At 43.8% G+C, this 12525-nt stretch overlaps 1 protein-coding gene across 2 annotated transcripts in view; it reads left to right on the plus strand.

The window, feature by feature from the left end:
- The first annotated feature begins 220 nt into the window (after nucleotides 1-220).
- Nucleotides 221-12525, plus strand: part of LOC149289960 (serine/threonine-protein kinase ULK1-like) — a 126393-nt gene continuing 114088 nt past the window's right edge. For both annotated transcript variants that reach the window (XM_089489682.1, XM_089489683.1), the window contains exons 1-3: nucleotides 221-833; nucleotides 2515-2607; nucleotides 2719-2760. In XM_089489682.1, the coding sequence (XP_089345808.1) occupies nucleotides 744-833; nucleotides 2515-2607; nucleotides 2719-2760 (225 nt within the window). In that variant the 5' untranslated portion in view covers nucleotides 221-743. The remainder of the gene's footprint in view (nucleotides 834-2514; nucleotides 2608-2718; nucleotides 2761-12525) is intronic.

Raw genomic sequence — 12525 nt, forward strand, 5'->3', positions numbered from 1 at the left:
TCCCAGGATGCTCTAGCAGGAGCCGCGGCGGCTGAGGGAAAGGGCCTTTGCAGCAGGGGCCCAGCGTCACGGTGACTCACTCCAGCGCGGCGGCGGCGCCTCTTTAAAGGCCGCGCTTCCCTCGTCGCCTGGGCTGCCTTTCTGGGTCGGAAGGGCGCCTGCGCTTTCAAGGCGGCCTTTTGTCTGGCGTCTTCTTCTTCCTCTCTGGGCGCAACTTTGTCCGACAGAGGGAGCGAGAGGGAGGCCCGGCTCTTCGGCTGGAGCTCTTGGAAGCCTTTCGCCTGGACGCTGCTTCCCTTCCTGCCTTCCTCAGCCCTTGAAGGCCGGCGGGACTCGGAGGCCAGGGAGGCGGGCAGCGGCGGGAGCAGGCTCCCCTCGAGAAGGCTCTTTGCAATGCTCCCCCGGCTCCCTGGCCAAAGGAGGGCCAAGAGTCGGTAGCCAAGCCTCCCCCAGCAATGGCCTTTCTTCAGGGAAGGACAGCCGATGATGGCCAGAGGAGAAGCGGCGGGGAGTGGGACAGGAGAGAAGCCTTCCTCTTCCAAGTTGCCCGCTGTTCCCTCGGCTTGTCCCGGGAGAGGAGCCTTTCCTAGCCCTGACTTGGCTCCCTTGTGACTGAGTCGCTTCGGAGAGAATCCGGGAGGCCTTGGGTTCCCTCCCTCCTTGGTTGCTTCGCGTTTGATTCCCTTTCTTTCCTGACCAGCCTCTTTCCGGGCTTCAGCCTGGAGAGCCTGGCCAAGCAAGACATGGAGACTGTGGGGAGATTTGAGTTCAGCAGGAAAGATTTGGTCGGGCATGGAGCCTTTGCTGTCGTCTTCAAAGGGAGGCACAAAGAGGTGACTTTCCGTCCTTCTCAACAAGCGACCTTGCTATTATTATTATTATTACTATTATTAAAGATCTCTCTCTCTCTCTTTTGTGTTGAGCAATAAATAGGGGCTGATGGCTATTCTGCCTTTCAAAGTCTGTGCATGTGTGTGTTTTTAAAATGCTCTGGCCCAGGGCATTAAGCACACTTCCAAATGAGAGCCCTCCTTTGAAAGGACTGTTGTTTCCTGGCATACATCCATAGCCCTCTTTCCTCTGCTCTTGAACGTCCTTTGCATCTCAGCTGGGTCTGGCTTGTAGGTAAACACTGTTGGACTCCAGAGGGTTTTTCTGCTGCTGGAGGAGGTTGGGCTGAGGACTCTTCCTCTAAAGCAATGTGCTCAGGAGGATCTGGATGCTCTAGGTGTCTGTTTGGCCCACAGAACTCAGTGGAACTTAATTCCACGGCGATACAGGCCCAATCCGGCTGGCTGGCTGGCTTAAGAAAATGTGATAGCGTATGTGCTTCTGCGTCTGTTGTGCTGCCAAATAATTTTTATGGGGGTACGTTTCCTTAAGGTACAAACATCTGTAGCATGGAGAAAGAAATTGGGACTATGGATAGCATCTTAACTTGTACAGTAGTTGGACAACATTAACCACCTAAAAGCAGCCACAGCCAAGCAAATACATGGCAGCACTTCAGGACTATCAATATTGCCGTCTTTGTACTGTGGCCTTACCTTTAAGCATTAGCTTGGTTGCCAGAGGTGACAATAAATTCTGTTTGAGAGCACACTCAGCATAGAATCGGAGCAGGTTCCTATTGCCAGGAAGCCCACTCTTTTGGTGCCCAACATAGCCTAAATACCCTAAAGGCACCAGATCTGGGCTGATCTTGGAAGCTGGTTAGTACTTGGATGGGAGACAACCAATGCATCCCAGGTGCTGTAGGGTATATTTCAGAGGAAGGAACGGGCAAAACCATCTCTGAGGATTCCCTGCCTAAGAAAACCCTATGAAATTCCATACGTTGACAGGCAACTTGAAGGCACACCCACACATAAAAGTATAGTCGGTGCTGGAGCCCAACAAGTAAAAACATATCAGTATCATCAGCAATACTGTTAATGTTTGATGCTTTGGATCTTCCATACAAGGCAATACTAAGAAACAGAATGTGGAAGGGCAACCAACTTTGACTATAGGATGTTCCTCTAAAGCTGTAATGGCTTCTATAGATTACAGATTATATAGATTTTTACTCCTAATTAGGCTCTGTCTCCAAAGCATCCTTGCATTTTAATACATCTCCTTTGTTGCTTAAGGTAAAATGAAAGAAATACACAATCCATTTGTAGATTTTAATGTGGTGTGGAATTCATCCTCAAAGCTGGGGATAAGCTTTTATGCACAATCTATGTGTGTGTTTGGTATTGCTCAAATAAAAGGATAACTGCAGCATAAAGATTTGTACGAAGGCATTCTTGACTTTTCTTTCTATGCTGGCAAACACTGATTCAGTCTAGGGCAAGTCTTAACATGTCCATTTTATGCATTGGGATTTGGGACACCAAACTGGCATTTTCTTACTAACTCTTGTGGTTGAAGCATTTGGTTTTATTAAGAGTGTGTGCATTTGGGTATGTGAGATGAAATGCATGTTTCCCTGCTTTTCTAAATTCTGTGTTTTTGCATTTGGACTTGCAGAAGCCTGAAGTGGAGGTAGCAATAAAATGCATCAACAAGAAAAACCTGGCAAAATCCCAGACTCTTTTGGGAAAAGAAATCAAGATACTCAAGGTAAAAAGCAAAGCCATCGTAATGTATTTTCATTTTGTTTTGGCTCTCATAACATTTCAGTTCTTGGCAATTATTTGTTCATGACTTCATAAATACATCTTTCTTTTCTAGGAGCTGAAACATGAAAACATAGTTGCCTTGTATGACTTCCAGGTATGGTTTTACAACTATACGGAAAGATTTAATGTGGAATGGGGTGAGATTTCAGAGATAGTGCTTAAAAATGACAGAAAATCTTATGTGGAGATATATGCAGGCCACACTTCCAGAAATGGGAGAGTATGGATGCTTGGCATAAAATCAGGAAATTGGGATGGAGGTAGTTCTTTTTTTACATCACGGATAAGTAACCGTAAGTGAATGACACCTGATACCTAGCTAGCTCTCTTACTTCGTTCCACCTCTGTCCAAGGAAGCTGTCTTAGTTCTAAACCAGTGCCTGTCATCAGTAATGGTGGAAGGTGAACAAATTGAAACTTAATCCAGACAAAATAGATGTGCTCTTGGTCAGTTGAAAGGCAGGTCAGGAAATAGGTACCCAGCTTGTGATGGATGGGGTCACCCCCCAAAAAAAAGATGCAGATTTGCGGCTTGGTTGTACTCTGGATTTAGCCCTGAGGCTGGAACTGCCAGCCTCAGCAGTGGCCAGAAGTGCCTTTGCACAGTTAAGGCTTGTGTGCCAGCTGCACCTATTCCTAGAGATCTTGGATTTGGCTACAGTGACATATGCCTTAGTTACATCCTGCTTGGATTACTGTAATACATTCTACGTGGAGCTGTCTTTGTAGAGTGTTCTGAAACCTCAACCGGTGCAGCTAGGGCTTATTATAGGAAGCAGACAATACCCTTGTTAGAACAGCTCCCCTGACTGCCAGTCTCTTCTGGGGACAAGAGAAAGTATTGGTGATAACCTGAACTTAAGCCATATAGCTGATATGAAGGACCATATTCTCCAATATGAGTCTGATCATGTCTTGAAATCTTCAGAAGAGGTCTTTCTTTCTGTCTTAGATACTTTATAGGGACATGAATCAAGGGACAAGCCGCCTTGATCATAACTATGGAAAGGCGGGGTAAAGATAAAATTTATGATGATGATGATGATGATGATGATGATGATGATGATGATGGAGGATCTTCTCAGTTATTGCTCCCAGGCTCTGGAACCCCTTTCTAGAGAAGCTAGAGGAGTGCCCTCCTTGTCTTAAGGCGGGCAAAGACTTTTTTTGTCCAACAGGTGATTAGGAATTAAGTGTTCATTAGGGAAGGGCTTTTCATTATTGTGTTTGCTTTTGAGGGTATATTTTTCAATTGCTTTTAATTGTATTTATAGTTTATATTTTAACTTTTGTATGCTTTAGTGATGTGCTATCTGAACCTTATTTTTAACTTTGTAAGATGACCTGAATTTTTCCCCAGGACTGGGAAAGAAGTAGGGTATGAATAAATACAAAATGTAACCCTTCAGTCTCACTCTAGCAGAAGTGTTTTATATCAGGACTATTTAAAGTGATCTCTAAGCCATTGGTACGTTTTCAAGAAAGAAACAAGTATAGCCAATGGGCACAAATATGGTGCCAGTCCCTGGCTCCATATACAATAATCATTGTATCAGCCTGAAAAGCAAATCTTCTTGTGCTCATGTTCATGGCTTCCCATGGGCTTCTAGATGGCTGCTATGGAAACAGAATGCAGGACTAGTTAAGGCCTTTGGTCTAATTTAGTTTAAGGACTCTGTTTACTTTTCTTTGATTACTTTTCACCCTTTTCTTGCAGCCATGTTTTGGTATGGATTTATCAGGGTTTATTTATTTTGTAGCATTTATATAGAAATGATTAGGACTTAGCAGTTTTGATCTGTTTGACCTCATCCTTTCCCCTCTTATTGTGGCTTGCTCCTCTCTTTAGATATCTTTGAGCTAACTTGTGTTTATGTGACTCAGAGGTTTTTGTTTGTTATTCTTTGTGAACTTTGGGCTTCTAATGATGAAGTGAGCTGCCATCAACAAAAGCACACTAATTTCTGTTGTTCTTGCTGGAACAACAAACTTCTTTCCCCATCCTGAAATAGCTTCTTTGTATTCTTAAAAATGTCTTGAAGCACCAGATACATATCTTTGTTAAAGAAATCAGTGATCTTTTACTTTGTGAAATTTTGGGTTGCTTTTCAAGTTACTGGTCCTTCTTGCTCTCTCGTTCTTATCTTTGCCCTGTCTGTTGTCATGTGGCCTTCAGGCCTCCTTGTTTGTTGACATTCCTCCTGCGCTGTGGGATTGGTTGAGCAGGGACTTGACATCATCAGTATTGCTCAACCCTCCCTGTATCTTCGCCTCACAAGCTTCATGCAATGCTGTCTGGGAGCGGTTGTCCCTGGTCTTAGTTTCTCTTTGCTTTGGTGTCTCTGTTTTTTGGGAACAAACTCACTTTCCCAGTGTGCCCCTCCAGAGGGCTGGTTCTTACATGAAGGTAGTCAAGTTTCAAAACAATGGGAAGTAAATATGATTTGTTCTGTGCTTCAAGCTTTTCTCTGTGGATGTTAGTTCTTTTAAATTGGATAGGAGATTCTTCCCCCCCTCTACCTACTCCCCCCCCCCCCTCCCAGGTTTTTGGTGAAAATGTGACATGTAACAAGCAGACTTCCCTTTCAAAATCAAGACTGAGCATTCTGGGAAATAAATTTAAGTTGTTGTTGTATGAGTTCTAGTCATTTCTGCCTTAGCATCTTCGTTTCTTAGCAAGGTTTGTTCATAGAATCATAGAATCGTAGAGTTGGAAGAGACCACAAGGGCCATCCAGTCCAAACCCCTGCCATGCAGGAAATCTCAATCAAAGCAAACCCGACAGATGGCAATCCAGCCTCTGTTTAAAGACCTTTAAGGAAGAAGACTCCACTACACTCTGAGGGAGTGTGTTCCATTGTTGAACAGCCCTTACTGTCAGGAAGTTCCTCCTAATGTTGAGGTGGAATCTCTTTTCCAGTAACTTGCATCCATTGTTCCAGGTCCTGTTCTCTGGAGCAGCAGAAAACAAGCTTGTTCCCTCCTCAATATGACATCCCTTCAAATATTTAAACAAGGCTATCATATCACCTCTTAACCTTCTTTTCTCCAGGCTAAACATCCCCAGCTCCCTAAGTCCTTCCAAGGTTTACAGACCCTTCACCATTTTAGTCGCCCTCCTTTGGACATGCTCCAGTTCCTCAACATCCTTTTTTAATTATGGTGCCCAGAAGTGGATGCAGTATTCCAGGTGGGGCCTGACCAAAGCAGAATAGACTGGCACTATTACTTCCCTTGATCTAGACACTATACTTTTATTGATGCAGCCTAAAATTGCATTGGCCTTTTTAGCTGCCGCATGACACTGTTGACTCATGTTCAAGTTTTTTTGCCTCCCACTGTTGGGTCCTTGCACTATCTGTCTTGGTTCCTCTATGTCAGTTTGTCTACTTTCTCCATCCCTTTCGCCTTCCTTAATATTGTCTCCCTCCCCCACGTAACTCAGTTTAAAGCCCTCCTGATTAAATTCTTGAGACTGTTGGCAAAAACGTTTCTTCCAACTGGCGTGAGATGCAACCCATCCGTTGCCAGAAGCCCCCCCTCATGGAACCGCACCCCATGATCGAAGAATCCAAATCGTTCTCGGCGGCACCATATGCGGAGCCAGTTGTTTACATCTGCTATTTTCCTCTCCCTTCCTGGACTTCCTTCAACTGGCAGAAGAGACGAGATGACAACTTGTGCATCCATTTCTTTCAGCTTCCTACCCAGAGACTTATAATCCCTTCTAATGTTTTGAAGGCTGTGTCTTGCAGTATCATTGGTTCCCACATGGACCAAAATATTGGTTAGTAGGCTTGACCAGTCTTGTCAGCCTGTCTGTCACATCACGAATCTTTGCCCCAGGGAGACAACACACCTCTCAAGACATCTTGTCAGGCCTACAAATCACTGCTTCTGTATCCCTCAGCAAGGAGTCCCCCGCTACGACCAAACGCCTTCTCCAGGGCTTAGCAGCGACTGTTCCCTCTGGTGGAACTCTCAGGCTCCCCTGCTTTGTCCCTGAAGTCTGTCCATGCTGCTCTTCCTCATCCTCCTTGATAAGAGAAAGAGCTTCAAATCAATTCTCTAGCTGCGAGCTCCCAGAACAATCCCTTGGTGGCCTAGTTCTCTGTGTGACATTCCTCCATTTATCTGCCTCCTGTGTATGTGAAGTGAGCTCCTCTGCCCCTCTGTGTGGTCCCCATCCAAGACTGTTGGTTCCGTTCTTTTTCAGGAAATCGTCTTGCTCCCTAATATGCTGAAATGTAGCTATTCTGGACTCCAGCTGCTGGACTTTCTCCTCCAAGAGTGCTACCAACTTGCACTTGGTGCATGTGAAGTTCTCCACATCTGCAGGCAAGAAATCAAACATCCCACAAGTGTTGTAGATGACTGCAGCAGTTCCGTCAATGTCCATACTAAGAAGGCTTAACTAATCACTGAAACAGGATTGTGGGCTTCTTCCTCAAAAAATCCTCCAGTAAACACCAATGTTAAGGCCCCTGATGACCTGGTCTTTTCACCAATCTCTGGCAGTGAGTTCAATCAACTCAACTTCTGCTATAGTTTTCACTCAAAATGGCTGCCCAGCTACTTCTCTCCTTCTCCTCTCTGTGGCAGGAACTGTTCAGAAAGGGGTTTGCTTTTAGGTTTGCCTCAGAGGCTGAGACTGTGTGACTTTCCTGTTAATGTATTCAAGGTGAAAATGTTCAGATATGGCAATGGATGCTCAAGGTCAACTGAGCTGGACTAAATGTAAATATGCTATGTCTTTAGTCTGAAGAGGGATTGGTGTCTATGGTGCATAGCAACTTGTATAGGAAGAAGCTGGGCTTAGTGGTCCCCTCATGGTAATTCTGTATATAAGCAAAAATGCTGTGATGTGGGATTGTGGGAGTTTGAGATAGTGCGGTGTGTCAGTTGGTAAGAGTTTTTGTATAGTGGTGATTAGCTCGTGTTATTTGAAACAAAGCAATAAAGCCCTCTTAGGAGTGAACTGCTGGAGAGCGATTCTTTGATCTAGCAGCTGTCTCTCCAGGCATTCTTCCAAGCAAGCCGAAAGCTTGTGTTTGGAGCTTCGCTCTGTTCCTGCGTTGGAGAGATAGCCGATGTCTTCATCAGTTTGCCACCGGACCGGAATCACAGGCAAGGTTCATCACCCAAATATGAACATTTCCCAAGGTCACCCAGTGGGTTTCCATGACTGAGCAGGAATTCAGACCTTGGTCTCCCAGAGTTCTGGTCCAGCACTGAAATCTAAAATTATGCTGCTGGCTGTGTTATGTCATACAGCTCTTCAAAATTCTTATATCAGTTTTGGGCCTGTGCCATAGTTTTCCTTCTATTGGATGTGGCACAGTTGCTTGTTTTTCTTGTTGTTTTCCATTGTGGTTGCTGCGCACTCTAGAAGCCTAAAATCGACGCCACCACACCATTTCTCGCCCATCTGTATCGGGCCTACCTCTCAGAGTTCAGCCAGCATGCCTGTGGGATTCTGGGAATTCCTGCATGGCAGTGGGTTGAACTGGATGGCCCTTGGGATCTCTTCTAACTCTATGATTTTATGAAATGTAACAGATGTGGGATGGCTTCCTGGGAAAAAAAATCAAACATTATCTTTTTATATGGAAAAGTGTCCACATCGTATATATGTTTGCAGTTTTCTATAGTTGTCAGGGGTATTCTACTGCATTCAGTCATGTTAGATGGGCTAAACATAGTATATGGACCTCTATTCTTCTAAGGAGACAAGTATTGGCTAGTGCTCAGATGAAAAGACTAACAGACGCACTGCTAAGTCTGTTTCTGTTTTAAAAATCTCTTTGTCAATCCATCACAAGTACAAGTAGTCAGGTCAAATTGTGTACATCTGCGTCCACAGGCTCATGTCCATTCTTTGGTGAATTAGAATGTTTAACTAGATGTACTGAATCACATTTTTCTAAAGTTGAAATGAAACTGCTAATCAGTCAAGTGAGTGAGGCTGAAGGTTTGAACAAAGCTTGCCAAGGAAACCCCGTGATAAACTGCCATAAATCAGAAATGACTTGAAGGCACACAACAAAAATGTGTCATGCTTTTTATGCTATTACAAATGTACTAGTAAAATAATTTCCACAAAAAGCTTTAAATGTTTTTAAATATAACATTTAAATCAAATGTGCTAAATTGGATAAAATATTATTCAGTAAACTAGGAAATTTTCTACTTTTTCTGGAAAACCCACACCACTGAGTTGTAGGTTTTAAAAAAGTGTATTTTTTTCATCCTCTGGGAATAAGCCATCCTGAGAGTGATGCAGTTATGTGGATTTATTTATGAAATGTGGAACTTTTGCCCATCCTGGATATTTTGGACACCATTTTCCAGAAACCCCAGCTTGCATTATAAGTGGTTATAGGAGTTGTAGTCTAAGCCCCTTGATAGGGAAATGTTTCCCCATTCCTGCTTTAATTTGACAGCTATCCATGGGAGAAGATCCATACCAGTTTGGTGTCAGAAGTTTCCCAATTTGCCTGATCCACATGGTTTCATCGATAGCACTAGTTCAAAACCAAATCTTATCATGCCTTGTAAAAGTAGTTTTGCCCCCGGTTATGGTAGTGTGGTTGATGTCTCTCATGTTAGTGGACTGGGGAATCCTTTCTGGGCATTTGTCTGAATTTGAAAGGAACTATCCAAGGTACTGAATGTATTTTGGGGCTATCATTTAGAACCTTGACTAGGTCCACACCAGTGACATGGGAAACATAAGTGGTTTGGCAGTGATGCTTGAAGGGAATCTTCAGGTTGGGGGTAATGTGTGATGGGTGCTCTCATGTGGGCTAGACAATACAACTGTTAAGGTGGATTTGCAGTTGGTTGAATGGCCATACCCAAAGGGTGCTCAGCAATGGCTCCTCTTCATCCTGGAGAGAAATGACCAGTGGGGTGTCACAGGGTTCTGTCCTGGGCCCTCTCCTGGGCCCAGTGCTGTTCAACATCTTTATCAGTGACTTGGTTGAAAGGGCATTCTTAGCAACACCAAATTAGGAGGCGTGGCTAATACGCCAGAGGAGAGGATCAAAATCCAAAATGACCTTAATAGATTAGAAAGCTGGACCAAAACTAACAAAATGAATTTCAACAATAAATAAATAATAAATAGAAATGCACAGATACAGGATGGGGGACACCTGGCTTAACAAGACTACATGTGAAAGGGATCTAGGAGTCCCAGTAGACCACAAGTTGAACATGAGTTGACAGTGTGATGTGGCAGTTAAAATAGCCAATGCAATTCTAGGCTGCACCAATAGAGGTATAGTGTCAAGATCGAGGGAATAAAGCCATTCTATTCTGCTTTGGTCAGGCCTCACCTAGAATACTGTGTCCAGTTCTGGGCAACACAATTCAAAAAGGATGTTGACATGCTGGAGTGTGTCCAAAGAAGGGTGACTGAAATGGTGAAGGGTCTGAAAACATGCCCTATAAGGAAAGACATGGGGAGCTAGGTATGCTTAGTCTGGAGAAGAGAAGGTGAAGAGGTGATAGGACAGCCCTCTTTCAATATTTCAAGGGAAGTCATATTGAGGCTGGAGCAATCTTGTTTTCTGATACTCAGAGACTAGGATCAGGAGCAATGGATTCAAACTACAGGGAAAAAGATTCCACCTCAACATTAGGAAGAACTTCCTGACAATCAGAGCTGTTTGGCAGTGGAATGTGCTGCCTCAGAGTGTAGTGGAGTCTCATTTGGAGGTTTTTAAACAGAGGCTGGATGGCCATTGTCAGGGGTGCTTTGATTCTGTGTTCCTGCATGGCAGGGGGTTGGACTGGATGACCCTTGTGGTCTCTTCCAACTCCATAATTCTGTTCCATAATGCCTTTGAGTCTGTTGTAAGTTTCTTGACAGTTGTTCAGGATGCAATCAAGTGTTTGCCTAAGAGTTTGAGGTGGTGGTGGGGGGCTTCTAGAAGTAGGATCACTGCCTCTTTGTTGTCTGCTTTTTACTGTTAAAAGATACTTGACTGTTCACATAACATGCAGCTGTGCAGGCCACATCTTGTCTGGGACTGCTCTAAAATACCACCTCTCCCAGAGGAAAGTATGCTGGGAGGGGTTCAGTGTATTGGGGTTCCTAAGATGAAAGGCTAATTCCTTCCCTCCAGATGGCTTGCCAGAGTGCTAAATGGGTCACTGCTTATGATACAGAAGAAGACATCTGTTTGTGTAAATCTCTTTATAAAACATGGGTGATTTTGTCACTTGTTTGCTGCTTTCTTGCAAAGCATCTTGGGAACTGTAGTAAGCAAGAGTAAGCAAGTGATCACAAACTAGCGATGTTGTGATCTCTCTCTGAAACTAGATCTTGAAAAAGTTATTACTTTGGACTAAAATTCGCAGGGGCCCAAAACAGACGGATAGTAAAGTACGACTTCTGGCGGCTCTGGGGATGGGGTGTGCAAATGATGCAAACCCCCAGAGCATCTAGAAGCCACATGGAGAGCATGTGAGGCTGGAGAAAATCAGACGGGAAAGAAGCAGTGAAAAGCCACTCATTGCTGGTGGCCCATTCAGGGCCATTGCAGTGGCCGGCTTTGAGACTGCGATGTCTGATCGCTGCAGTCCTGCGCTTATCGGGGTATGATTGGCGCTGGAGTGGCCAGAGGTCGATCCAAGCTGCCAGTGTGCATGAACCCATAATGATGATTGTAGTGTAGCTATTCTGTAGCAAAAAAAGCAACTTATCAAGCTCTGCAGACCATAGAAATAATTCTGTGTGTTTTTGCACATGCCTGCCTGCTAACTCCTAAATCTAATACCAGCTACAGTAATTTTGAACTGTAGGGTAGAGGGATTGATAAAGTACACCTCCTTCAGTCCTAATTCATACATCTAGGTACCACTGCCTTGGATCATAAGAGCACTTTCCTGCTTTTTTTCTTTATATTCTCTGTTTTGCTAAACCCCAGCAGCCATTCACAGGGCCAGCCGAAAACATTTTGCTGCCTGAAGCAGAAGAGCCAATGTTCTTCCCCAAAATCATGGGTTGCAGTACCTCCAGACTGTCTTTTCATGGTACTCCAGATCAGCCTCTCAGTGTTTTAGGCTGCAACTTCCATCATGCTCAATGAACCTAGTTGAGGATTGAGGGCATTATAGTCCATAACATCAGAGGGCCTATTAGTCATATCTAGGCCATCTTTCCATAGCTTTTCAGTCCTTGGTCTTCATACTATTTAGTACTCATGTTTTTGTCCTCCTTTTCCATACGCATTAATAATCCATTCATGTCTCACTGAAGCCAAGTATAAGGTTATTTTCTCATTTAAACTGATATTTCCTCCTTCCCTCTCAGTAGCAACACTGTTTGCAAATGTTCTATGGCTGACACCTGCCACTGAGGAGATAGTGTCTGAACCAGGGGTAGGTGACCTGGTACTCTCCAAATATTTTGAACAACAACATATACGCATCTGTGGTAGAGAATTGTGCGATTTGGGAACCAAAACAGCAAGCGGGAACTAAGTTGTCTAACCCTAGACAGTCCATGGCACCATAGCCAGGGAGAAAATTTAATATTTTTAAACAATAAAAAGATTTTTAATTAATTTTTTTACCTTGCCTACAACCAGTCAGTTTTAAAAATCAGTAAGATGTTTTTTCTAGAAAAATATTCTGATAAGAGAAGTGGTCTATAGCTGGGAAAGGGAAAATTCACAGTAGGGTTATATCTCACTGAGACTAATAATAATAATAGCAATAACAACATTAATATTTGTGTCATTTTGGTCAAATCTAATAAAGATGTTAGTGTATAAACTGTGCCTTTTGGATTTTGTGGCTGGTAAATTGTTTCAAGCCATGAGGAGGATTTGTGATATGTGAGCCTGCA

This window comes from Sceloporus occidentalis, unplaced genomic scaffold, assembly GCF_023333645.1.
Source record: "Sceloporus occidentalis isolate IW3139 unplaced genomic scaffold, rSceOcc1.0.p SCAF_41, whole genome shotgun sequence".
Taxonomy (NCBI): Eukaryota; Metazoa; Chordata; class Lepidosauria; order Squamata; family Phrynosomatidae; genus Sceloporus; species Sceloporus occidentalis.